The 26,196-nt window shown below is 42.3% G+C and overlaps 1 protein-coding gene across 1 annotated transcript; it reads left to right on the forward strand.

Moving 5' to 3' along the window:
- The first annotated feature begins 1,296 nt into the window (after nt 1–1,296).
- PRSS16 (serine protease 16) lies at nt 1,297–21,931 on the forward strand. The gene is made up of 12 exons (XM_069986704.1): nt 1,297–1,419; nt 8,339–8,520; nt 9,267–9,366; nt 11,399–11,528; nt 15,103–15,226; nt 15,560–15,637; nt 15,764–15,811; nt 17,297–17,560; nt 17,668–17,809; nt 20,719–20,898; nt 21,030–21,175; nt 21,259–21,931. Exons 1-12 carry the CDS (start codon nt 1,362–1,364, stop codon nt 21,310–21,312), a joined length of 1,506 nt encoding a protein of 501 aa, XP_069842805.1. The 5' UTR covers nt 1,297–1,361; the 3' UTR covers nt 21,313–21,931.
- Nucleotides 21,932–26,196: the final 4,265 nt, after the last annotated feature.

Here is a 26,196-nt window from a genome sequence, read left to right on the forward strand (position 1 = left end):
AGGAAGGAGACTTTGTTGTACAACTTGTTCCACTACAGCCCCTAAAGTAAAATTTTTATCAGTAAATAACCCTTCAAAAACAGTTCCTTCTGCAGTTCAGCCCCTAAGAGGGTATATAGAATCCCATGTACACATTGAAAGCTATTAAAAGGTATTCTGCGTTATGATGAGGAATGCCCATTATATGTTTTTTTTTTCACAGAACAGAACAATATAGTCTACCCCACTATTCTGCCTTACAAATAAAACATAGATGGGGCATTTATCAAGCGTAGACCATTAAAATGTGTAAATTATTGAGCAAAGCCCTGCTCACCATATGAGACGGAAGATACAAGATTTATTATAGTTTACATCTGGACCCAGGTATAAATTATAGCTATAATCTACACTTGAAAATGGCTGCATGAGGCGGCTGAAACATTGCTCTCAAAAACACTTTAATGCCATGAAGCTCCTTTTTGCTGCACTAATTCTGTGTCCTGCAATGATCTCCAAGTGTTTATGGCAGTGATGGTCAAGCATGAGAAACCAACGCTATGGCTTTGGCTGCCCAGGTATGATGGGAGTTGTAGTTCTGCAACAGCTGGAGAGCCAGGGTTCACCATCACTGGTCTACGGTGTGGACTTCTGACCAGGGTTGAACTCCTGCTTGCACCCCAAGATGTACACTTTATTCTTAGATGTGCAGCTTCCTCGCATTGGATACAATCTGCACCAGCTTGGCGCTGGCATGGCGGCCTCAGATGTGCTGGCACGTGCCTCTTCATAAATCCACTGGAGCAAACACAAAATAGTGTATGGGACTTTATATGAACATACTCTAAGATGCTGCCATTTTTTATTTTATTTTTTTAATTCTGGGATCTAGTATGATATTTTTCTATGAATTTTTTTTTTTCTAGTTTTCCATCAAGACAGCTGTATGAGATATATGTATTTTCTAGGGGTACCATGTAAAAGTATATATATGCTAGTGTTTAATCTCTGTGAATATAATTTTCAGGGGAACATATAAGATATAATTTTTTACTTTTTTTTTAATTTTATTTCTGAATGCATTTCGGATATACTCACACGGTTACAGATCTGCCTGCATTCTGAGTGGGGAGTTAGAATAACCTATGCACTGGTCACTAAAGTCACTTTACATATAAAATAGAAGAAGTTCTGTGTGGTGAAGGGTTAAACATCCAGTCATGTGCCATCTGCTTCTAAAGCGAAAACAGAAGCTGAGTCTGCAACTTGTGGAGCCAGTAAAAAGTTGGAGGAGTCATGTGACAGGAGGCGTCATGTGACTGTGAGACATAGCAGCCGCTGTGAGTAGGAAGCTGCACTCTTTCTCCTCTCGCCTTCCTGCAATGATCGGCCTGGGGCTGCAGCTTCTGCTTGTCCTGCTCCTGGGTGGGGCAGATGGGGGTGAGTACAATACTTATTACTTTCTTCTCGTCTCAATGTACTGCCCCTCGAAATGTTCTAACTCTCCATCCTGAAAACATGTATGACTTCCGCAGCTTGGCACGGCTGGAGATGAATGTTCATCATCCTATTGTTTCACGCCGGTAGAAATAACACTGTAGTGACTGAAGTTTATGTTACTTCCACCTCTGTACCCGCTATACCTAATCCTATCATTATGAGGCTGGGGTCACATCTATAGTATAGCTGCACGTCCTGACCGCACTGCACAAAAGTGTCGGTATTATTATGCCAGTGTGAACTCAGCCTAACAGTCCCTGTAATACACTGGTGACACCTTCAGGGCTGCGGGGAGGAATCTGACTAGTCATAAGCTGGCTGTAGGTCAGGAGGTCAGGAGATCAGGTTCTAGAGCTGATCATGTCTGGACGGAGCATTCTTCATGTTTGAATGACAGAGTTTCCTGCTTGGCTTCCTGCAACTCGTGATCTAAGAGGAAGCAACACAGGTACATGACTGTATACTGGGCGGTTCACTTACGTTGAATAAAGGAGGCCAGACACATAAAATAAAAGAAAGCCTTGGAAGAAAAGATCCACCTCAGGTCAGACCTGTCTATATGGATTTTTTTTTTTTACATTTTCAAAGTTGCAACCAAAACTTACTTGTGACATTCGTACAAGCCAATAATACAAGTGTAAAAAGTCATCTGTAAGACGACAATACAGACGTTACAGTTAAACAGTAAATTTTCTTAAAGTCTACCTCTTGTTATAAAAAAACTTTTGACATGATATAGAGACAAAGAAGTTGTCCGACAGCATCCAGTAGTGCAAATGTGATGAAACTTATTCACGCAAACATACACAGTGGCAATGTTTCGACTGCTATGGGTCTATGGGTTCGACCGCTATGGGACCGCTATCATGCCTGAATAAATTTCATCACATGTGCACGACTGGATGCTGTCGGACAACTTCTTTGCTGGTGTTGTATAGTCTTCACTTGGGATTGGAGACGCTTTGGCGTGCGTCCCATATCTACTGATAGGAAGATGACTCTCTACAACTGGTGCTGTTGGACCATTCGTTTGATGGTATGTCATAGAGACATGTCAAAAGTTTTTATTGGTCCGGGTCTGAATGTTTAGACCCATACTGATCGGAGCCAGGAGAAGACACGATGCAGCGCATTTTCTCCCCACTCTGAGTTTAATATAAAAAAAAAAAGTCAGGCTCCATAGGAGCCCATTATAAGTTAAACTCTCTTTTTTAATTCAGAGCGGAGAGTAGACGAGCTGCATCTCCTGATTGGTTCAGGTGTGAACACTCAAACCCGGACCAATTAGAACCTTTGACATTTTTTATACCAACAGGTACACTTTAAATTGTAGTAAAACCTTTTACTGGGGTTCCAGACTTTGATATCCCCGAGAGAGCCCACCTATTCAAGCTTGTACTATCTGCCACAACTTCCTCGTTCTTATACAGATTGCAAAGTTGCACAAGTCAACATGTAGGTTGCAGAATTCTTTGCACAACACAATAGTATAACCCCAAGGGGAATGGGGTTGCAGGAACAGTGACATAATATGTTTAATCCAGGATTATGAATACGTACAGAACATATTGCTATAGGTGTGTAATGAGGAGGGGGCTTAGTACCCTTCAACAGAGTCTCAAGCAAAGTCCAGTGAATTGTAATAGGAGAAGGGCTTACTCTCTTCCCTTCCCTTTTCACACATTCTAGGTGCAGTTCAAGCATCTATATTCCCAGTACCACCATTCACACTTTATCAGTGGTCACATAGAATAATCTTATAATCAATGTCTACCGCTAATAAACATGGGTCTCATCTATCAGAGAAATGGTTGGGGTTTCTTGCAGTTTAGAAGAGAGGTTTTGTTGGTACGGAAAATAAATAGCCTGTAGCGTTATTAATCCAAGAGACACACCAGTTTTTTGTTTGGACAGTGATCTGGACACCTCTAGACTTTGTACAGGAAAGAGCTTCCCTCCCCCATCTAGTTTACTCCTCTGTACCAAATAGTTGGGAGTTAGCAACTGTTTAACTTTTTTCAGATGATTTCTAGTGCTGACCAATGGGCTCGGTCAGGGCCGGTTTTAGACTAGATGTGGCCCTGGGCAAAGTTAAAGGTGGGGCCCCAAATGCTGAAATATTTTAGCAACAATTTAAGGTCCCCATACATGTTACTCTTTTGTTGGTGGTACCTGTTGCTCCTGGTGGGTTCGGCCATCAGCGTAAGGTGTATGGGGCTCTCTGGACAGTCCTCTGACAGATGATATCAGTGGACATAGGGGGTCGAGCTTGATGGAAAATCAACGCCCAACCTCTTTGTTCTCAGAGAGATAAGCCGGCATCAGATCTGTATGGCTATGGCTTTCCCCTCTCATAGAGAACACAGGAACACTCAGATGTGCCAAATTTCTGTGTATGGGGAGGACGGGACTGGATGGGAGAGATAATTGTCAGCTGAAGGAATGTTCAGCCAGCAGTTATTGGAAGTGTACGGCCACTTTTAAGGCCGTATTACACGGCCTGATATTCTGCAGAAGTGAGCGCCAATCTGGTAGAATGGAGCTCGCTTAGAGAGCCTACTACAGCAAAAGCTATGGAGGAGATTTATCAAACTGGTGTAAAGAAGAATTGGCTCAGTTGCCCCTAGCAACCAATCAGATTCCACCATCTTAGAATCTGAGTAATGAAAGGTGGAATCTGATTGGTTGCTAGGGGCAACTGAGCCAGTTTCATTTTACATCATGTTTGATAAATTTCCCCCCCTATGTGTATATATACAGTATATCATTAGTGATGTGTGTGCAATCCTTGCTGTATATAGTAAACAATAAAGATATATACTACCTGATTAAGGTCCCCCGGTGTCCTCAGGCCTTGTCTGTGATATATACTACCTGATTATGTTCCCCAGTGTCCTCTCAGAGCGATAGCGTCCTGATTCGGACAATTTTCGCTCCATGTATTAGGGCCCTTAGGCTAGGTTCACACTGCGTTTTCAGCATCCGTTTAACGCATCCGTTTTTTTCAAAAAACGCATGAAAAACGGATTGCAAAAAACGGATTCATTTGTGTGCATCCGTTTTTCCATTGACTTCCATTATAAAAAAAACGGATCCGTTTTTTTTGGCGGACCAAAACGGACCAAAAAACTTTGCTGACCCTATTTTTCTGGACGTTAAAAAAAAACGGATCCGTTAAACGGATGCTGAAAACGCAGTGTGAACCTAGCCTAACTCAGTTCAGAAGGTTACATGCCGGGACTGCCGCTATATGCCAGGACTGCCGCTACATGTCAGGACTGCAGCTACATTATGGGTCTGCCGCTACATGTCGGGACTGCCGCTACATGTCGGGACTGCCGCTACATGTCGGGACTGCCGCTACATGTCGGGACTGCCGCTACATGTCAGGACTGCCGCTACATGTCAGGACTGCCCCTACATTATGGGACTGCCCCTACATTATGGGACTGCCCCTACATGGCAGGACTGCCCCTACATTCTGGGACTGCCGCTACATTCTGGGACTGCCGCTACATTATGGGACTGCCACTACATGCCAGGACTGCCGCTAGTGGTGTAAACACAAGAACTATTTATATGAATTGCATTAAAAAAATAAAATAAAAAAATCACTATAATCAGGACCAAATATTGCCTCCATACCGTTATTGAAGAAAACACACTATATATAGGCCAATATTACCACCATAAAGTGACCGCCCCATAATGACTTTATATACACTATATACAGACCAATATTACCGCCATAGAGTGACCACCGCATGACTCTTTATATACACTATATACAGACCAATATTACCGCTATAGACTGACCACTGTATAATGAATGACTCTATATACACTGTATACAGACCAATATTATGTGTCTGTAACTCTATGGCTGTACTTTTGGTCTGTATATAGTTTATATATAGAGTCATTATGTGGTGGTCACTGTATGGCGGCAATTTGGCAATATCATTATGTGGTGGTCAATCTATGGCAGTAATGACTATATATACACTATATACCGACCAATATTAATGCCAAAGAGTGACCACCGCATAATGACACTTTATACAGACCAATATTATTGCCAAAGAGTGACCACCGCATAATGGCTCTATATACAGACCAATATTACCGCCATAGACTGACCTCCACATAATAACTCTATATACAGACCAATATTACTGCCATACAGTGACCACCACATAACTCTATATACACACTATATACAGACCAATATTACCGCCATAGTGTCCGCCACATAACTCTATATACACACTATATACAGACCAATATTACCGCCATAGAGTGACCGCCACATAACTCTATATACACACTATATACAGACCAATATTACCGCCATAGATTGACCACTGCATAATGACTCTGTATCCAGACCAATATTATGTGGCGATCACTCTATGGCTGTACTATTGGTCTGTATATAGTGTATATAGTCATTATGTGGTGGTCACTGTATGGCGGTAATATTGGTCTGTATATAGTGTCATTATGTGGTAGTCAATCTATGGCAGTAATGACTATATATACACTATATACAGAGCAATATTAATGCCAAAGAGTGACCGCCACATAATGACTCTATATACAGACCAATATTACCGCCATACAGTGACCACCACCTAAGGACTGAATACCACCTTATTTTTTTTTCTCACCGTATTGACTTATATACATAGGAGCTGCAGCCAATCAGCGGCCTCAGTGGTCACCTGCAGCAATTACATGGGACTGATGAGGCCAGAGAATGGCTGCAGCTCCTATATACAGTCTATTCACCTCAACACTTGGAGTCAGCAGTGCTAATACACACACACACTAATATTATATATATATATATATATATATATATATATATATATATATATATATACACACACACCATTATATATATATATATATATATATATATACACACACACCATTATATATATATATATATATACACACCAATATATATATATATATATATACACACCAATATATATATATATATATATATATATATATATATATATATATATATATATATACACATATATACACACACCATTATATATATATATATATATATATATATATATATATATATACACACACCATTATATATATATATATATATATATATACACACACCATTATATATATATATATATATATATATATATATATATACACACCATTATATATATATATATATATATATATATATATATATATATATATATATACACACACACACATCCATGAAAACACATTATACAGATACAACCCATCCAGTCCACACACTATACACAGGACATGTAACACACACTACATTCATGCATTATACACCTACATTCATACACATTACACACTACATGTACAGAATACTTACCCCCTCTAGCATGCTGGTTGTAGTGGTGCATCCCCCTCATGTACCTTGCAGCAGCAGCAGGCGCTCATCCTCACCCGGCAGCCCTCTCCTCCATCGTCCCGACAGCTCCACACCAGAGCAGGAAGTCACGTGCAGAGAGGAGCTGGAGGGAGGGGGAGGGGGAGGGGGAGCTACACACACGGAGCAGACACCAGCCCAGCGTCCTGCAGCCTCTGCGTGACCCCTGATGGCAGCAGCCGGGGATCACTGCCAGACGCTGCAGGACGCTGTCTGTGCTCTCCTCTCCTACTGGAACTGCGTTAGGGGGCCCCTGGGGGATGGGGGCCCTGGGCATTTGCCCTGCTTGCCCCCCCCCTAACGCCGGCCATGGGCTCTGTCATACACAGTCCAGCTCCTCAGCTGGTCGTCTTCCACTCCCTAAATGTCTGTCCACCTTCTACAAAATGAAGTGTCAAGTGGACAACTCATTCTCTATGTGACTGCTTAACATTGTTGAGCACTGGGCTCAGAAATGTTCAACCGCCAAACATGAATGGAGCACTTGCCGTGGCCCAGGGTACTGAGATGTTATTGCAGCAGGTGGGTTCTGGTGTTTTTGCACTTGTCACGGAGGTGATACCCACCACCCAACAAGGTGTAGGTGCAAGTGCGGCAAGGAAAGGTATAAGGATCGTATTTGGGTCCTTGAAGTGTACTCTGCCGGGATTAGTGTAGAGAGAATACTTAGCGTGAAAGAATACTCATGTTTATAAAAGATTGCCTTGTCAGTTCAGAGAGTCCCACGTTGGATAGTACAAGACTCAGGCCTATACAACTAGGTGTAGCAGACTCCTCAAAACCTCCCAAGGTAGCTGTGCATGATCAGTAAGCTACTTCAGCTTGTGCTCTTTGTCTTAGTGTGGATCAGTCCCTTGACTCTGGTAGATTGTCCTGAGAAAACTGGAAAAGGATCCCTGGAGTGGACAAGGTTTCCCTAGAGGACACTTACCCCTCCTTTGGGCTTAGCAGCGCATCTTAGCAAGAGTCACTTTCTCTGGCTGTCTCCTTCTCCGCCATCCACTAGCAAAAGACCTCCCACCAGGAACTAACTATCCTTTTATATGGGTGACCGGGTCTAAACTCTCGTTAGTGGAGACAGTGTAGTGGTGTCAGTGGAGACAAACAGAAAGGGGAGAGTGAGACACCAAGTGGTGAAAGTGCTAAAGGCAGCTTCATCCCCTGACAGAGTTACCTTTACCCGGGTGACATAGGACTTAGTGAAATACCTGTACCGGGACACTACACACTGTCTGAGGAGTGAGCACTGTTTATTTTAGAGACCTGTTTTCAGGATTAGTGAGGGTTCTAATATCAGGACACCCCCCCCCCCCCCCCCCCCCCCCCCCACACACACACACACACCAATCATCTCATTATTCCCCATTCTATGGCTAGGAAACACCCCTTTAACAAACAGTTTTGTTTTTTCAGCCTGGAACCAAAGACAGATTCGTAAGAAAATCCATCAACTGCGAGAGGTTGAGAACTTGAAATCCTTTTATAGCCGCTTTGGATTTCCAAGGGGTGCTTCCTTTTATGTGCCCCCAATAGAAGGCTACCTCACACAGCCTCTCGACCACTTCAACCGGAGAAATAATGCCACCTATAAACAAGTAAGCAAAACCACTCATTGTATTTTACAGGAACGTCTGACTATATTTATAGGTATCCAGAACGTAATGTGGTTGTCATGTGACATTCATAGGTTAATTTAAAGAAAGTAACTGTAAAACACATTTCCCACAAACTGCATTCATGACCAGTATTAATATTGCTGATTTTTTTTTTTTTTTTTTTTAGCTTAAGGGTGCGTTCACACTACAGAATCTGCGCAGAGAACTCCTTGCAGATTCTGCCGCTTGCCCCTGCGCTCCTGCTTGAATCTCCACCCGTCCCATAGACATGTCAATTCTGTGGGCAGACGGTGGAATCCGCCTGAGCATAGAATGGTGTCTAAAGGACGGGCCGAGATTCAAGTGGGATTCTATAGTGTGAATGCACCCTAAGAGGAATTACCCTATTGTTCTTTACACACAGAAATGTCTAGGCCTATGCCTTTCTATATGTGCTTTTAGGACACCATGGAGGAGGGGCCCTTCTATTGACCAGAGTGCGAAGAATGGCTCCCATATTGTAGTACCCATTGTGTCTCTATGTTACATGGTCATTTATAAATTTACCCTTCAGAAAAGAGTGGCCAAATCTGTTGGCATCTTACTCTGACGATATCAGGTGAAGCCCCAGGTGACTTTGCATTTTGAGCGTTGCTTCAATGGGCCAGCATCTTTAATACGGTATTTATGCCAATTCCATTCACAAGGGGATTTTTTTACATACTCCAATGTTTTACCATCTGTAGAGATACTGGATAAATGAAGAATTTTGGAAGCGCCCTGACGGACCGGTCTTCCTGTATATTGGAGGAGAAAGTGCAGAGTCAGAATTCTCAGTCTTAGCAGGTTGGTACATTACATGCCACATTATTTCCTATATCTATCCAGTATGTAACTTGCGTTTTGAGCATAATGTAAATCAGTTATAGATTAGTACTTACCCTGATCTCCTTTTCTTCCTTGAGTCTTTTCTGCCCCATACTGCAGTCCTAAGGGTCCTATTCCACTGGCCAATGGGGGCCCAATCAATATTGTAAACGCGTGTCAATCTGCTAGATCGGCGCTTATTTACTGGGCCTATTACACGGCCCAATAATCGTTTAGCGGTCAATTAAACACCATACTTTACCTTAAGCATGTTGCAGGTCTTCTCCTGTGCTCCTTCTTTCTCCCGGTCCCGGGTGAAGCAGCAGTTTTGGTGCGGCCTGTGTGAGCTGACAGACCATTCAGCCAATCACTGGCCACGGTCTGTCAGCTAGGACAGTCCGCACGAAAGCTGCGGCTGTGCGCGGGACTGGAGGAAGAAGGAGCGCAGGAGAAGACCTGCAACATGGTTAGATAGAGCATGGTGCTTGTGAAATCGTTGGTCGCCTGCCGCACATCGCTATTCCACGCAGCGTTGCGCGGTCAGGGCCCGATGATTTTAGGTTTGAACCTAAATAAATGATCAGCCGATGACACGATCATTGGCTGATCGTTGTCTCTATTCCACCGAGCGAAAATCGTCCGGATCGGGACGATTATCGCTCTGTAGAATAGGCCCCTAAGAAAAGGCTTCTCTATGTGGTCCAGAAGACATCCAGAAGGCTAAGGGCCCTATTCCACCGGACGATTATCGTTTGCATAATCGTTGACGATTAAGGATCTCAAACGACCGCTATTGCGAAAGACCTGAAAATGTTCACTCATTTCCATGGAACGATAATCGTTACTTCTGATCGTAATTGCGATTGTTTTTCTTCGCTATTTATTCGCTATTGCGTTCGTATCTATTGCAAACGACCGAACGAAGTCTTATTCAATGCGAATGATTTGCAAACGTTTTGCAAACGAGCAACGATAAAAATTGGTCCAGGTCTTATAAAGCGATCAACTATTTCTGGTTCGGTCGTTAATCGTTAACTACATTTCAACCGAACGATTATCGTTTAGATTCGAACGATTTAACGATAATCTGAACGATAATCGTGCGGTGGAATAGGGCCCTTAGTCTAGTGTTAGGGCCATATTAGACGATCTGACATTGCACTATACACAAGTGCTGATCTGCTAGATCGGCACTTGCTTACCGAGCCTATACACAGCTTGATAATCGAGCATAAGGACTGCACAGACATTGTTAGCAATGTCCGTGGAGCCTTTGCTTTTTACATAGAAAATAATAAAGTTTATATTTACCCCTGCTCCCCCGGTGTTTTTGGCTGATCTTTGCCTTTATTACACGGAATAATATCTGCCTGATTTGATCGGCCTGATCGGCAGATAATGGGCCTGATTTGGCAGTTAATCGCTTTTTGGAATAGGGCCCATACTCTGGCTGGGAGGCAGGTTACTGTAGCTGAAACCTTCCTCCTTTCGCTCTCTTCAATAGAAAGATGAATGCCCCTGCTTTGTTAATCTATGAAGGTAAAAGAACAACGGCTACTAGATGGCCCAGCAATTGGGACGCCCATCATCACTACTAGATGAAATAAATGAGAAAAAGACATGGACTACAGTGGAGACCACTGTCCTGGCCTCTCTACAAAGAGCAATGACTAGACACAAACGGGGATACTCCCAGATGACTGCCCCCCCACCTCTGCCTGTCGCTCGCTCGGGGAATAAAACGTTTTTTGTCTCCGGTATACAGCTTCTGCAGCAGCTGCTTTATACAGCGCTCCGGGGAACCATAGCAGCCTAGTTGGGCTGATTGGTTCCTTTTCATTCTGAATAAATGGAAAGAACTGGGCCACTACTGTATAAAACAAATGTTCTATGCTACTGTTTCCAGAGCTTACTAAAACTCTTGCACATTGATATGTACTTTCCTGGTGTTTTTCACATTAATTGATTGTCCATAAGAAAGAATTATTAAGTACATGTACCTTTAATGTAGGTGAACATGTTGAGTTGGCTCAGAAGCACCATGCACTTCTAGTGTCCCTTGAACATCGCTATTATGGAGCAAGTATCAATCAAGATGGATTGACCCTGGAAGCCATACGGTTCCTGTCCAGTCAGCAGGCGTAAGTACAGTTTACACTCAGTATCCATGGATCTGCATGGAGGTACAGGAAAACACAATCACCAGGCAGCAGAGATACAAAAACTCCAGTGAATTGGTATAAAAATCTAAATTTTAACTAAGCTTCATTACAACAGATAAAAGGCAAGAAGATGTCAACTTCTGGCCCTTAGCGATGGCCATGATGAAGGGCTGAATTGCGTTGGCGTGAGTCTTCTTGTAATTTCTCTATTGTAGTGATGCCTGAATAAAATTAAGATTTACATCCTCACTTTGGGATTAGCTGAAGTTCTGTATCTCCTCATGAACACATTTTCATCTCGCACACCAGGAAGGCAATACATTTTTTACATACCACAAAAGTTAAAAGCGACTCTGTACCCACAATCTGATAGCTGCTTTTAATCCAAGATCTGTCCTGGGGTCCGTTCGGCAAGTGATGCAGTTATTGTCCTAAAAAAAAAACTTTTAAACTTGCAGCCCCGTGGCCTAGATTGTGTATGCATTAGGCTGGCACAACCTCTCTGTCCCTCCTCCTCACCCTCCTCATCATTAGGAATGCTCCAGGCAGATTGTCTCCTATTCCTCACCTGTGTGAGCCCGGTGTAGCAGGCCAGATTAACCCCCGTCCAGATTATACCCGGGTATAAAATGGCCTAGGCCAGAGTATACCCCGGGGTATAAAATAGCCTAGGCCAGAGTATACCCCGGGGTATAAAATAGCCTAGGCCAAACTATACCCCCCCAGGCCAGAATATACCCCGGGGTATAAAATGGCCTAGGCCAGAGTATACCCCGGGGTATAAAATAGCCTAGGCCAAACTCTACCCGGTGTGTAAAATAGCCTAGACCAAACTATACCCTGGGGTGTAACATAGCCTAGACCAGAGTATACCCATCCAGGCCATAATATATCGATCTAATGTCGAACCAGGCCACAGTATACCCCGGGGAAACACTCTATACCTGGGGGTGTAAAACAGCCTAGGCCATGCTATATCTCTCCGGGCCATACTGTTATTACTTCACTGGTTTTTTCACCCCTGGCCCAGACCACAGTATACCCCAGGGGATAGATATATTTTCATACCCAGGGGTGTAATATAGCCTAGGCCATACTATAAACCTGGGGACAGTCTAGCCCAGGCCACAATATACCCCGCCAGACATTATCCCTCCAAGTTATCATGTCACTGTTTTTCTCAGTTCTGACCCAGGCTACAGTATACCCCAGGGGATATATTCTATACCGGGGGGTGTAAAATAGGCTAGGCCAGAATATATCCCTCCAGGTCATAATGTTATCACTTCACTGGTTTTTTCACTTTATCTCTAATTTGTTGAAAAGTGCGCAGATTTTTTTATTTTTTTTTTATCATACTCAGACACACAGCTGCTTCCTCTTCTTGAGAAATACAGTACAGTGCTTACATTGAGCTGACAGTAGGTGGCGCTGTCCCATCACTGCTGCATCTGCACTATTTAAGCAGGTGGAGGTTTTTATGGGCTGTGCAAAATTTTACGGTTGTTGCGCAAAAATCATCATTAGACCCAAGTGCCTTGATACATCTTGCAAAATTTATTGCACAATTTATGCGTTTTTTGCAGTCCGTTTTTTTCATCCTTCTTTGCAACAAAAAAAAATGGATCGAAAAACAGATCAAAACGCATCTTTTTTTAGTGTACTCAAAAATGCGGTCAATCACAGTATTTGTGTACGCTAAAAAAAAGGATGAATTTTTATTCGTTTTTTATTATGGAATGGAAAAACTGATCAAAATGGAGGCACAAAAATGCTTCCTTTTTTCTCATCCATTTTGCAAAAAACTAATGGGAACCCAGTCTAAAACAGCTTGGCTACAAAGCTATGCTAGGGTAGGATTTTGCGCAAAAAAAATTAAAACTAGTTAATAGAAAAACACACTCTCCCTTGCATGCATTGAAAACTGATTTAAAATACAGCAAAACCCTTAATAAGTCTTGGGCAGGTATTTATGAAGTGCACAAAATCTCCTTATTAGCCAAAAAAACAAAAACATAATGATAAATGGCCCCTATGGCCCCGTTCACACTGAGCAAAAATGTCTGAATTCCGCAGCGAGCACTCCGCCTCAGAATCCCGCCGTGCTCAGTGTGCTGCTTTGAGTGAAGGAGAGGGCGCCCTGTCCTCCGCTGCCACCACTCTCCGCTCACAGAAATGACATGTCATTTCTTCGAGCGGAGAGAGGAGGAAGCGGACGCCTTCACTCCTTCACTCACAGTATGACACTGAGCACGGCGGGATTCCGACGCAGAGCAGTGTGAACAGGGCCTATGGGGGAGGCAACCAATCAGATTCAACCTTTCATTCGTCACAGACTCTTTGGAAAATGAAAGGTGAATTGGTTGCTCGGGGCAACTGAGCCAGTTTCACTTAACACCATGGGGGAGATTTATCAAACATGGTGTAAAGTGAAACTGACTCAGTTGCCCCTAGCAACCAATCAGATTCCACCTTTCATTTTCCAAAGAGTCTGTGAGGAATGAAAGGTGGAATCTGATTGGTTGCTAGGGGCAACTGAGCCAGTTTCACTTTACACCATATTTGATAAATCTCCCATGTTTAATAAATCTCCTCCTATGTTTTTAGATTTTTTAGATTTACATCAGCAGCTTCTCACTTAACTCAGCAGACAAAGCCAAATCCCCAATAAAATGTTGAAAAATTGTTGAAGTAATTCTTGTGTATATCACTCAATGCTACTGATTTCATGGGGGTATAAAATGGCCTGAGGGGGTATGAATTGGCCTAGGCCGAAATATACCCCGAGGTATAATCTAGCCTAGGTATACTCTGGCCTGTTACACCGGCACATGGGCTAGATCGTTAAGGCACCTGTTTAGTTTTCTCTGCAAAGGAATAGTAGTAGTAATAGGAAAAATTGTGAAGAGGGTGAGGAGGAGGGACGGAGAGGTGGTGCAAAGTTAGGGCACAGATATTCTAAGCTACGCCCGTTGGGCACGGGTTTAAAAGTATTTTTTTTTAGGACAATAACTGCATCACCTGCTGAATGGACCCCAGGACAGATCTTAGATTAAAAGCAGCTATCCGAAGGTACAAGTGGTTTGGGGGGGTCAGATTGTGGGTACATAGTCACTTTAAAGCAAATGTTCCAGTAGGTACACCACTTTAAGATCTTTAGATAAAAAGACCGTCGCCGGGGTGCCGGTGCTGCGGTCCTTTTATTGAACCGTGGCCCGGTTCCTGCACACGGTGCTGGTCTATTTCCGGTCACCGTCCTGGCCTGAAGCAGTGGAGTCGGGCCCATCCCCAGTGTGACATTCTGCCCTCCCTTCTGTGACGTAGCTCCATTGATTCTAATAGAGCCGCGCCACAGAGGGGAGGTCAGAACGTCACACTGGAGGCGGGCCCGACGCCAGTGCTTAAGGCCAGGACAAATCTTAAAGCGATGTACCTTCTGGTACATTCACTTTAAGCCTATTCCTCTATAATAATGTATATATGAATTTCCTAATATAACAGGAGGGAAAAGTATCCTCAGACAGCCATTTTAATATTTTGTATTATTACATAGGCTTGCAGACCTGGCTTCTTTCCATCTATTCGTCTCTCAGAAATATAACCTGACTCGAAAAAACACTTGGATCTGCTTTGGAGGCTCCTACCCTGGATCCCTTTCTGCCTGGTTTAGACTGAAGGTTGGTCTTTTTAATATGTATTTGGGATAGTATTGCTTTCTGTATGATATTGTGCACTCCATACTATAGGGCACATGGTAAGCAACATATCATCCAATATGCATTGTATATTCAAGTCCAAAGCTGAGATGTACTACAGATAATCAAAAACATCTGCGCCTATAACTCACATTTTCAAGAAGAATAGTAGAGAAACCATGTATTGCTCATTGATGAAAGCATTATACGTTGATGACACAGTTATTACTATGAGTGAATTATTTATCATGTGTGACCATGTTCTTATGTTATTAAATATACTACTAAATTTTGGTGTCTTTCTTGTCTTTGTAGTTCCCACACTTGGTGTATGCGGCTGTGGCCTCCTCTGCCCCGGTCAGAGCAGAGCTGGACTTCACCGATTATAACAAGGTTAATAGTGTACAGTCTACCTGGCTTATCTAGATTCCGTCATCGACCATGTTAATGTATAGAATTATTCTATTGTATAAAATATTCTATTGCAGCTTTGTCAGTCTCGTCTTCTCCCTATTACAGGTAGTGGCTCAGAGCTTGTCAGACCCAGTCGTTGGGGGATCCACTAAGGTACGGTCCAGTTTTCTGCTCTATGGATGACTTATATGTAGATTATGCTTCAAATTCATTTTTAGGGCTGATCAGTTCCTTAATATAGTTCTATAATCATTGCTTTTTCTGGTGCATTTATTTACATGATACAATTCTGGCTGCCAGTAGCTACCACTAGAGGGGGATACTGAATACAGTCTAGTAGCGGCTGCAGGCCAAATCTTACATAAGATGGTGTGGTATTAATCCTAGGTAAAGCCTAGAGAATGCTACATCTTATATCAGTATGTAAAGCATACCTGTCACTAAAAATAATTTCAGACACAAACAAAGGGATGCAATCTGCAATTACTAAGACATGCCGTATGCATAATATAGATATTTAGAGGGGCAAAACTGCTATAATTTTTTTTTTAAATAAGGTTCTTAGCAAACCATTTGATCAAATACAATGCACCATCTCATCACGTTAAGATGACCTCAAAGAGATGATCCTACACTGACACAGTCCTCTCATTGGCTAATACAAAGCCTGTACACTGGGCATGCAAGATCACTCTAGCCTAGCATCTCTGCTTACAACACCCACAGGAGATGGGCCATGTAGTGCACCCGCCTCCTGTGGGAAACACCCAGAGCGGCACTCAGCAGTGAGTCCTGCTGTGATCAATAACTTTTGATATGTTAAAAGTTATTTTTAGTGTCAGTGCCTACTTAAAGCCAATAGTGGTACTGTATGTGCCACATGGATGAACATACTACTAAACAAGTAACAGAATCCAATATATATCTGTTATATCAATGCAGTATTGTTACTTTTGAGGTAAAATTTCTTTTTTACTCAAAGACCTTGATGGAGATGAATACAAAAATTAAATATTTGATACTTAAGTTTTCAGAAGGCTGTTGAAATAAGAGGTTCTTGAAGGTGTGACGCCAGTGACATTCCTAGACTTCTTAGACTAGATATGCGCCTATTCCATTCTTAACAATGTTGTTTTCCGCTCTTATAGTCAAAAAATTTGATAGAAATATTGTAGCAGCGGTGATCTGACTGCACCATTAAAGGGAGCCAATCGGAGCCCCTCTGTCAGGGATAGAGGGGTTGGTTATGCAGAATTTTTGCCACCCAACCCTTTTGTTCTTGAAAGAACTTTCAGGCTGCAGCCTACCCCTCCCCATAGACTACACATGAAGGTTCAGGTGTATGGGGAGGATAGGAGAGAGAACTGTTGGATGAATTAACATTCAAATGGCCGTTACTCAAAGTGTATGGCTGGTTAAGTGCGGAGGAGAGGTGATTCAGATATCAAAGCGTGAAAGGGTTCTTTGCAGTTAGAGCAGCCCAACTATGAAATGCCCTACCCCAAAGACTGGAATAGCATTAAAAGGAAAGAAAGGAATGCTGACTTGCTGATATAAAGCATTGAGGGTTATATATATATTGCTACTAAATGAAGTATAATTAAACTGTTTATAATTTATATTTTGACCCGTTTCCAGTGTCTGGACGGAGTAAAGGACAGCTTCAAAGAAGTGGACTCCATGCTTCACTCAGGGAACGTCTCTAAACTCGAGAAAGACTTCTTTTCATGTTCACCCCTCCGTGCCCCTGAAGACTATGCAGAATTTGTGCAGAACCTGGCAGATATATTTATGGGAGCTGTGCAATACAACATGGAGTCCCCGGGCAGCGATGTGAGGAAGCTTTGTGACCATATACTCGGTGCGGAATCCGCATATGAAGGACTGACAGTGGTCAATTCGGTAAGTTCTGCAGCTTGGAGGCATTGATGTGTGATCTATGACAATTACTGCATTGATAAAGCATGTCATGTGGTACAGTCCACATCTATATCTTTTGTCTATGGCAGATGTATATGGATTTCATAGGACTGAAGTGTGTGGAAAACTCCCATGAAAAATCGTTGTCAGACTTGAGGAATACTCAAATAAGTCCGACTGGAGTTGGGGAACGGCAGTGGTACTACCAAACGTGCACAGAGTTTGGCTACTGTGAGTGCTGGCAGTCTATGTCTTTTGTTTTACCTTGGAGGGGGGGGGGGGGCAAGTTTTATTCAGTACCAACCCACGTTCCCTAAAAGCAGCCAATTACAAGCTGTAGTGATTAAACAGCGCACTGCAATGCAATAGTATTGCAGTGTCCTGTATAAGTGATCTAATGATTGGGATATAGTAATCCACAAATTCCTTATGGGAATTACAAAACTGTAATGGGACCATTTGAATTTTATTAGGGGGATTTATATTTCTAAAGAATGTTTTTTTTTTTTCCTTAACAAATAAAACTACAAACATTTGGTATCTCTGCATGTGGAAATGTTTGAGCTATTAAGAAAAATAAAATGGTATTGATGCCACATGATGAAAACTATAAACAAAGGAAATGTCAAAAGACAGAATTAGGTTTTTCTGGTTATGACATATCCCACAAAATATGAAATAAAAAGCGATCAAAAGTAAAAAAATATATATATATAGTATCCAAAATGGTACTGATAATAACTACAGCTCATCACCTCCCACAAATGTCTATAGATGGGAAAAATAAAAAAAAGCTGGAGAGGTCAGAATGTGTAATTGCAACACAAAAAAGTAGTTTTTTTGTTGTAATGTAAAAGAAGAGAAAAATTTAAAGAAAGAAGAAAAAAAAAGTTAATCAGTAAGTTATAAGAACCCCAAAATTCCATTAACCCCTTAAGGTCAAAGCCAATTTTCGTTTTTGCACTTTTGCTTTTTCCGCTTTATGTTTAAAAGTCCATAGCGCTTGCATTTTTTCACCTAGAGACCCACATGAGCCTTTATTTTTTGCGAAACCAATTGTACTTTGCAATGACAGGCATTATTTTTTCATGCCATATATGGCGCGAAACCGGAAATAAATCATTTGCGCTGTCAAATTGAAAAAAAAAAAGGAATTTGTTTTGATTTCGGGGAGTTTTGCAATTACGCTGTTCAGCCTATGGTAAAACTGACTTGTTATGCATGTTCCTCAAGTCGTTCCGATTACACTGATATGTAACATGTATAACTTTTATATTATTTGATGGCTTGTAAAAAATTCAAACCACTGTTAACAAATATATGTTCCTTAAAATCGCTCTATTCCCAGGCTTACAGCGCTTTTATCCTTTGGTCTATGGGGCAGTATGAGGTGTCATTTTTTGCGCCATGACATGTACTTTCTATCGGTACCTTGATTGCGCATATGTGACTTTTTGATCACTTTTTATTAAATTTTTCTGGATTTGATGCGACCAAAAATGCGCAATTTTCCACTTTGGAATGTTTTTGCGCTTACGCCGTTTACCGTGCGAGATCAGGAATGTGATTAATTAATAGTTCGGGCGATTACGCGCGGTGATACTAAATATGTTTATTTATTTGTTTATTTATTTATATTTATAAAATGGGAAAAGGGGGGTGATTTGGACTTTTAATAGGGGAGGGGATTTTTTATTAATAAAAAAACATTTTTACTTTTATTTTTACTGTAACTAGAAGCCCCCCTGGGGGACTTGTATATAGACAGCACTGATCTCTCATAGAGATCAATGCTGTGTATATACACAGCAAAGATCGATCAGATCGGTGATAGATTGCTATGGCCTGCTGCAGGCCATAGCAATCTATTGCCAAGCCGGGATCAGCGTCATTCCGACGCTGAGGCCCGGGCCGGCCAGAAGAACGGATCTCTCCCCCGCGATCGCATCGCGGGGGGGAGATCCATCCCACTAGACACCAGGGACGTGCGGAGCAAAGCTAATAGAGGCACAGCACCGTTCAGAGCGGGGTCCCGGCAGGACCCTGCTCTGAACACCCCCCGTGGCACCATGACGTATCAGATACGTCATGGGTCGCTAAGGGGTTAAACATACAACTTATCCCCTAAAAAAATCGAGCTCTCATATGGTTAAAGATTATGGCTCTTAGAATGCAATTAAAGGGGTTATCCAGCGAAAATCTTTTTCTTTCAAATCAACTGATATCAGAAAGTTATATAGATTTGTAATTTACTTCTATTAAAAAATCTCAAGTCTTCCCATACTTATCAGCTGCTGTATGTCCTGCAGGAAATGTTGTTTTAAGAGATGAGCGAACCTCGAGCATGCTCGAGTCCATCCGAACCCGAACGTTCTGCATTTGATTAGCGGTGGCTGCTGAAGTTGGATAAAGCCCTAAGGCTATGTGGAAAACATGGATATAGTCATTGGCTGTTTCCATGTTTTCCAGACAACCTTAGAGCTTTATCCAACTTCAGCAGCCCCCGCTGATCGTTCGGGTTCGGATCGACTCGAACCCGGTTCGCTCATCTCTAGTTGTTTTATTTTCAGTCTGAAAGAGTACTCTCTGCTGACATCTTTGGCTGAGACAGAAACTTTGTCTTGGTTTTCTATTAAAGGGGTTATCCAGCGCTACAGAAACATGGCCACTTTCCCCCTACTGTTGTCTCCAGTTTGGGTGGGGTTTTGAAACTCAGTTCCATTGAAGTGAATGGAGCTTAATTGCAAACCGCACCTGAACTGGAGACAATAGTAGGGGGAAACTTGGCCATGTTTTTGTAGCGCTGGATAACCCCTTTAATCCCTGTAGAATACTTCTCCTGCTCTGGATAGTTACTGTCTCGGCCAGAGGTGGCAGCAGAGAGCACTGTGTCAGACTGAAAATAAAACAACATTTCCTGTAGGGCATACAGCAGCTGATAAGTATGGTAAGACTTGAGATTTTTTAATAGAAGTAAATTACAAATCTATAAAACTTTCTGTTGATTTGAAAGAAAAAGATTTTCGCTGGATAATCCCTTAAAAAAAAAAAGTTTAGGCTATAGGGCCCCAAGTTGGCATGGTCACCAGGGGTTAACAATATTTTTAATCCAGTCTCTTCATCACCTCTTCCCACCACAGATCAGACTTGTGAGGACAGTTCATGTCCATTCTCCACACTCATAACCCTGAAGTCTCAGCTGGATCTCTGCACAGAAGTCTTCCAGATCCCCACAGAGTCTGTCCATCAGTCAGTGCAATTCACCAATGAATATTACGGAGCTGATCATCCCAAGTCCAGCAGGATCATCTTTGTGAATGGTATCTAAAAATATTTAAAGGAACACTCCATAAATAACTGATACATTGTGTCGTGTATGCAGGACCTCAGGGGGTGAAGCATGATGCAGCGATTTTAAATATTTTCCTAACAGAGATTTTTGCCCCTGCAGGTGACATAGACCCTTGGCACGCCCTCAGTGTACTGAAGAACCAATCTCACTCAGAAATCGCCATCTTTATCAATGGGACTGCCCACTGTGCAAACATGGGTCCTTCTCGCACTTCTGATCCTCCATCCCTGCAGAAAGCTCGAGAGGTCAGAAGGCTACATAACACTGCACACTTATGTGTTCTTTATTATAGAATACTATATTCAGTATATTCTCTTTTGTCTTGTAGGAAATTGCCAGTAAAATTGCAGAATGGCTCCAGAGCGCTTGGACTATAGAGTAAAATTCGACCCCTCTGCAATATGCAGATGCTAGAAATAACCAAAATATTTTTAAAAGCACTGAAAAAAACTGTGGATTTTAACCAATGCAAAGTTTGTGGCTGCAGTATTGTGTCTGTAAAACAGGGAGACCATGTGCAATAGTGTTAAATAAAGTGTTTTATGCGATACAATGATATGTTCACCATTGGTGTCTACAGCTTCTATGCAGACCTGTATGTCTCCATGGATACAGACTACAAACAAAGCCTGTGTAGTCTGATCCTCAAGTCATATTCTTTTCCTCCTGTTGAATCAGACTACACATAGTTTGTAGTCTGTAACCATGGATACATGGTTAGGAGCTGTAGACACCAAAAGGTAAGGAATTTTAAATTAAAATTATATGTTTAGTTGATTCCTTTTTTTTTTTTTTTTTTTTTTTTTGTATGTTTACCTGTAGATGCATTTTTTTTAATTGTTACAAAGATGTTAGGAAATCCCTGAGCAAAGATAACAAAATAACCTCTAAGAAAGCATTTTTAAAGTTTGTATATTTTGTATTTTTCTATGATTTTATAAATCGCCTACGTGCTGCCAGTGGCCACAAAGCAGTTTTTGAATTTTTTTTTTAAATTTTTATCTTGAATAAACATTTTTGAACAATATTATTGAGGTTTATGTTTTGTTTCTGTAAGAACAAAAAGTCGAGCAAGCTACGTTTTCTAGCATAAAGCCACTCTTTAGCCCCCAGCTTATCGCCCCCCCCCCCCCCACTTACCTGCTCGCTGTCGGCATGTGTAATAGAGCCTGCAGTGAGCGGAAAACAAGGAGCAAGCGAGCGCTCGCTTGTTCCCTCTGATCGCCCCGTGTTATAGGGGCTTTGGATGGGGTAGTAATAGCATGCAGCCTCTAGTGTCTAGCTAACTAGCAAATTGTTAGCAACTAGCGCTTTAGATCCCCTAAAGGACTCAGATATTAGTATTAGGAAAATGTGAGTGATTTATGTAGATATTGTTAGGCCTAGTTTACATATATTAGTTGCATCTGTTTCCGTTTTTTTAAAAGATATTGACCACAACTGATGTCACAACTGATGCCAAAAAGCCATCACTTGTCATCAGGTTTTCTATCCTTTTTTTCAGAAAATATCAGTTTCCATACGTTTATTTCATCAGTTTTTTTTCTCTTCGGCATTACAGGGGGCGATCTATATAGGGGGGCAGCAGCACAGGGAGCCCTCTACCTTGGGCAGCAGGACATGGGGACATATCACAGTACAGGGATGGGGAACATTGGCTGTCCAGCTGTTGCAAAACTACAACTCCCATCCCATCATGTCTGGATATCCCAGACATGATGAGAGTTGTAGTTTTGCAGCAGGTGGAGAGCCAAGGTTCCCTAACCCTGTCCTAAAGGGTGCTGCACTATATAGAGGGGGCACTCTGCTGCATGGCCAGGGTCACAAGGGTTAATTGGGGGGGGGGGGGGGGGGGCAGGGACAGGGATATCTCTATGGAGCGCAGGAGGCAAAAGCCAGAGGATGCATAATGCATGCGTCTGTACACGGCATGCCTCCGGCGCTCCATTTACTTTAGTGGATGCGGTGCCGGATAACTGAGCTGGCCGCACGTCAGAACGCTGCATGTAGCGTTCTGACGTGCGGTCTTTCTGTCGGTCTGGCGGCATCAGTTGTGGAACGGATCATTTGAACTGTCCCATTGAAAACAATTGGATCAGTTCAGAGATACGTTTCCCTCTGGTGCTTCTCTACTGCGCCAGAGGGAAACGCCGACGGATTGACGCAAGTATGTAAGCTAGGCCTAAGTGGATCATAAAACGTCATCTGGAGATGGATCTGGACAAGTCTAGGATTCTCCTAACTCTTCTAACAGGGTCTAATGTCAGTGTCTTAGGGTCCATTTACACAGAAAGATTATCTGACAGATTATCTGCCAAAGAATTGAAGCCAAATCCAGGAATGGATTTGAAACTAGGAGAAATCTCAGTCTTTCCTTTATGACCTGATCTCTGTTTATAGTCTGTTCCTGGCTTTGGCTTCAAATCTTTGGCAGATAATCTGTCAGATAATCTTTCTGTGTAAATGGACCCTTAGTTTAGTTTTTTCTCCATGTGACATCCACTGGTCTGGTATACAGCTAACACATTCCTATTATGCTGCGTTTACACGGAGCGATTATCGTGCGAATTTGCACGATAACCATCGAATTCGATCGATAATTGTACTTGTAAACGCAACGAACGATCGAACGACGAGCGAGAAATCGTTCATTTTGATCTTTCAACATGCTCTTAAATCGTCGTTTGCAAAAAATTTGCCGATCGTTCCGTGTAAACAGTCGTTCACCTATTTTACCTATGTGCGAGATAGGCTTAAGCAATCGCAAAACGATCGTTAAACGAATTTTTCGTACGATATTTCGTTCCATCTAAACGCTAATCGTTATAAAAGAAAAAGTCGTTAATCGTACAATTTGGCGAATTATTGCTCTGTGTAAACCCAGAATTAATCTGTCCTATTACACCTAGACAGGGTGTAATAAGACTACTGTCCCTATCCATCCCATATTCTTCATCCCATGCCACATACCACCAGGGAACTTGTATTTTAGGGCCCCTCAAGTGTAGGTATGTTGAATGGTGGTCGGTTGGTGTAACCATACACTTGTCTTATTTATATAGCTGGCTTTTTCTTTGTGAATCATCCTCTCATCAGAGACAATGCTTTTTAACCCTAGTGGATTGGAATAGCTGACGGAGATTGGTATTTTATGAGTATTCTATTCAAAGTTATATGTTTTAAATTTCCTCTCTGTGACTTTATTTTGGTTGGAAATTCACCGGTATCAATGTTGACAGTGAATTTTTTTTTGTCTGGAACTTCTGACAAGAATCTGGGTGGATCCGTGGACTCCATCCCATTCATATATGTTCCCTATTTCTGATGAGACCCCTGGGCATGATACCCACCTTATTGCTGCCCTGGTCACACACCATGCTTCTGACACCCAGACACTGCTTAGTCTATGTTCACCTCTGTGAGTGATGACTTAGCCCCCAGCGCCTCTCCTGGTGCAGAACTGCTATGTCAGGTCATTGTTTCCTTGTCTGATCCCTATACCCTTGATGACGTCAGATCATTGCCTCTCCTAAGCAATGCTGGGCCCATAGAATGACCTGAAGGACCCTGTATTAATGAGTTAAAGAGTGGCGGTCATTTTGATGGGAAGAAAAGTGCAGTATGCTACCCATCATAGCTGTGCGTTGTGTAAACAGGGTCCCTGTCTCTCTCTTACAGTAACTCTTGGGGTTTAGTATACAGTAACTTCATACCTCCCAACTTTTTGGAAAATTTTACAGACATTTCTATACTTTTTAATTCAAGGATGCATCCACACGCGCTGGGGCCTCAATACTTTGCTGTTGATGAGAATAGATGATGAGAAGAGTAATGACTGAAGAATGACACTCAGATCTTTGCTGAAGATGAGAATCTTGGAGAATCTTGAGAGTGAGGAAGGTCCCGACTGGACAAGAGTACTGTCTCTAGAACAGGGGAGCGAATCACCCTGAGCTGCGGCCTTGCTTGGAAGCAGCAGAGCACGTTCTCCCTCCTGAAGGTGGAGGAGAGAACAACACAACCTTCTCCCTTGAGGGTAGAGAGAAGACTACCGAGGTAGACAGGAAGTGACATAGCATCCCCAGCCAAAGCTCGACGGCTATTGGGGTTACTATGGCAGCCGAGGAATAGTCACGTGACACCAAGCCCATTGCATCATCACACCATTAGAATACAGGCAAAATGAATGTGCAAAAGGAAATAAATGAAATATTAGACCTGAATACTGAGGGGTGACATCATACAAACAGTTTGCAGTGGGACCACTTTTCCAGAACAGGATTAATTAGGAAACATACAAATAAGAACAAATCCTATTGTTCTGGGACACTGCACACACATCCAGGATCTGCTGCAGATTGATGCAATCACATGTACAGGATCTGCTGCAGATTGATGCAGTCACCCATACAAGACCTGCCGCAGATTGATGCAATTACACATCCAGGATCTAATGCAATGCAGATTGATGCATCCACACACACAGAATCTGCTGCAGATTGATGCATCCACACATATAGGATCTGCTGCAGATTAATACAATCACACATACAGGATCTGCTGCAGATTGATACAATCACACATACAGGATCTGCTGCAGATTGATGCATCCACACATACAGGATCTGCTGCAGATTGATACAATCACACATACAGGATCTGCTGCAGATTGATACATTTAGTTACATTGATATCTGCAAATCTGCAGCAGATCCTGTATGTGTGATGCATCTTTAGGTCCCATTCACACATCAGTGACCCTGTCTGTAACTGCAGAGCCACGGCTGTGACCAGGATTACGGATTTGCTTCAGTAACTATCTGTATTTGCTGTATATGGGTGACACAGACCACACAATGGCTTCATCATTTTTTGTGTCATGGATAATGGCCCTAAAACGGATCGGTAACACCTACAGATGTGTGTATGGAGCCATAATGTATGTGTGACAGCGGCCATAATGTCACATGACATCAGAATATAACAATTTTTAGGGTCTAACATGATGGAATAATATGCAAGTTTGGGTCTATTATGTAGTAAGAAACCAGACACTTTCTAGAACAACATAAAAAGGTTTATTAATGCAAATGTAATTCCTAGGTCAGAAAGAGGGACATGTAAGGGGCAAAGAGGGACAGAGGGGTCAAAAGTAGGGACTGTCCCTCCAAAAGAGGGACAATAGGGAGGTATGAGTGACTGGGCTGTTATCTACTTCCCAATAGTGTTAGAGAATTGTAGAGGCCTGGGGATCCCTGATAGCAAA

The sequence above is a fragment of the Dendropsophus ebraccatus genome, chromosome 10 (assembly GCF_027789765.1).
Source record: "Dendropsophus ebraccatus isolate aDenEbr1 chromosome 10, aDenEbr1.pat, whole genome shotgun sequence".
NCBI lineage: Eukaryota > Metazoa > Chordata > Amphibia > Anura > Hylidae > Dendropsophus > Dendropsophus ebraccatus.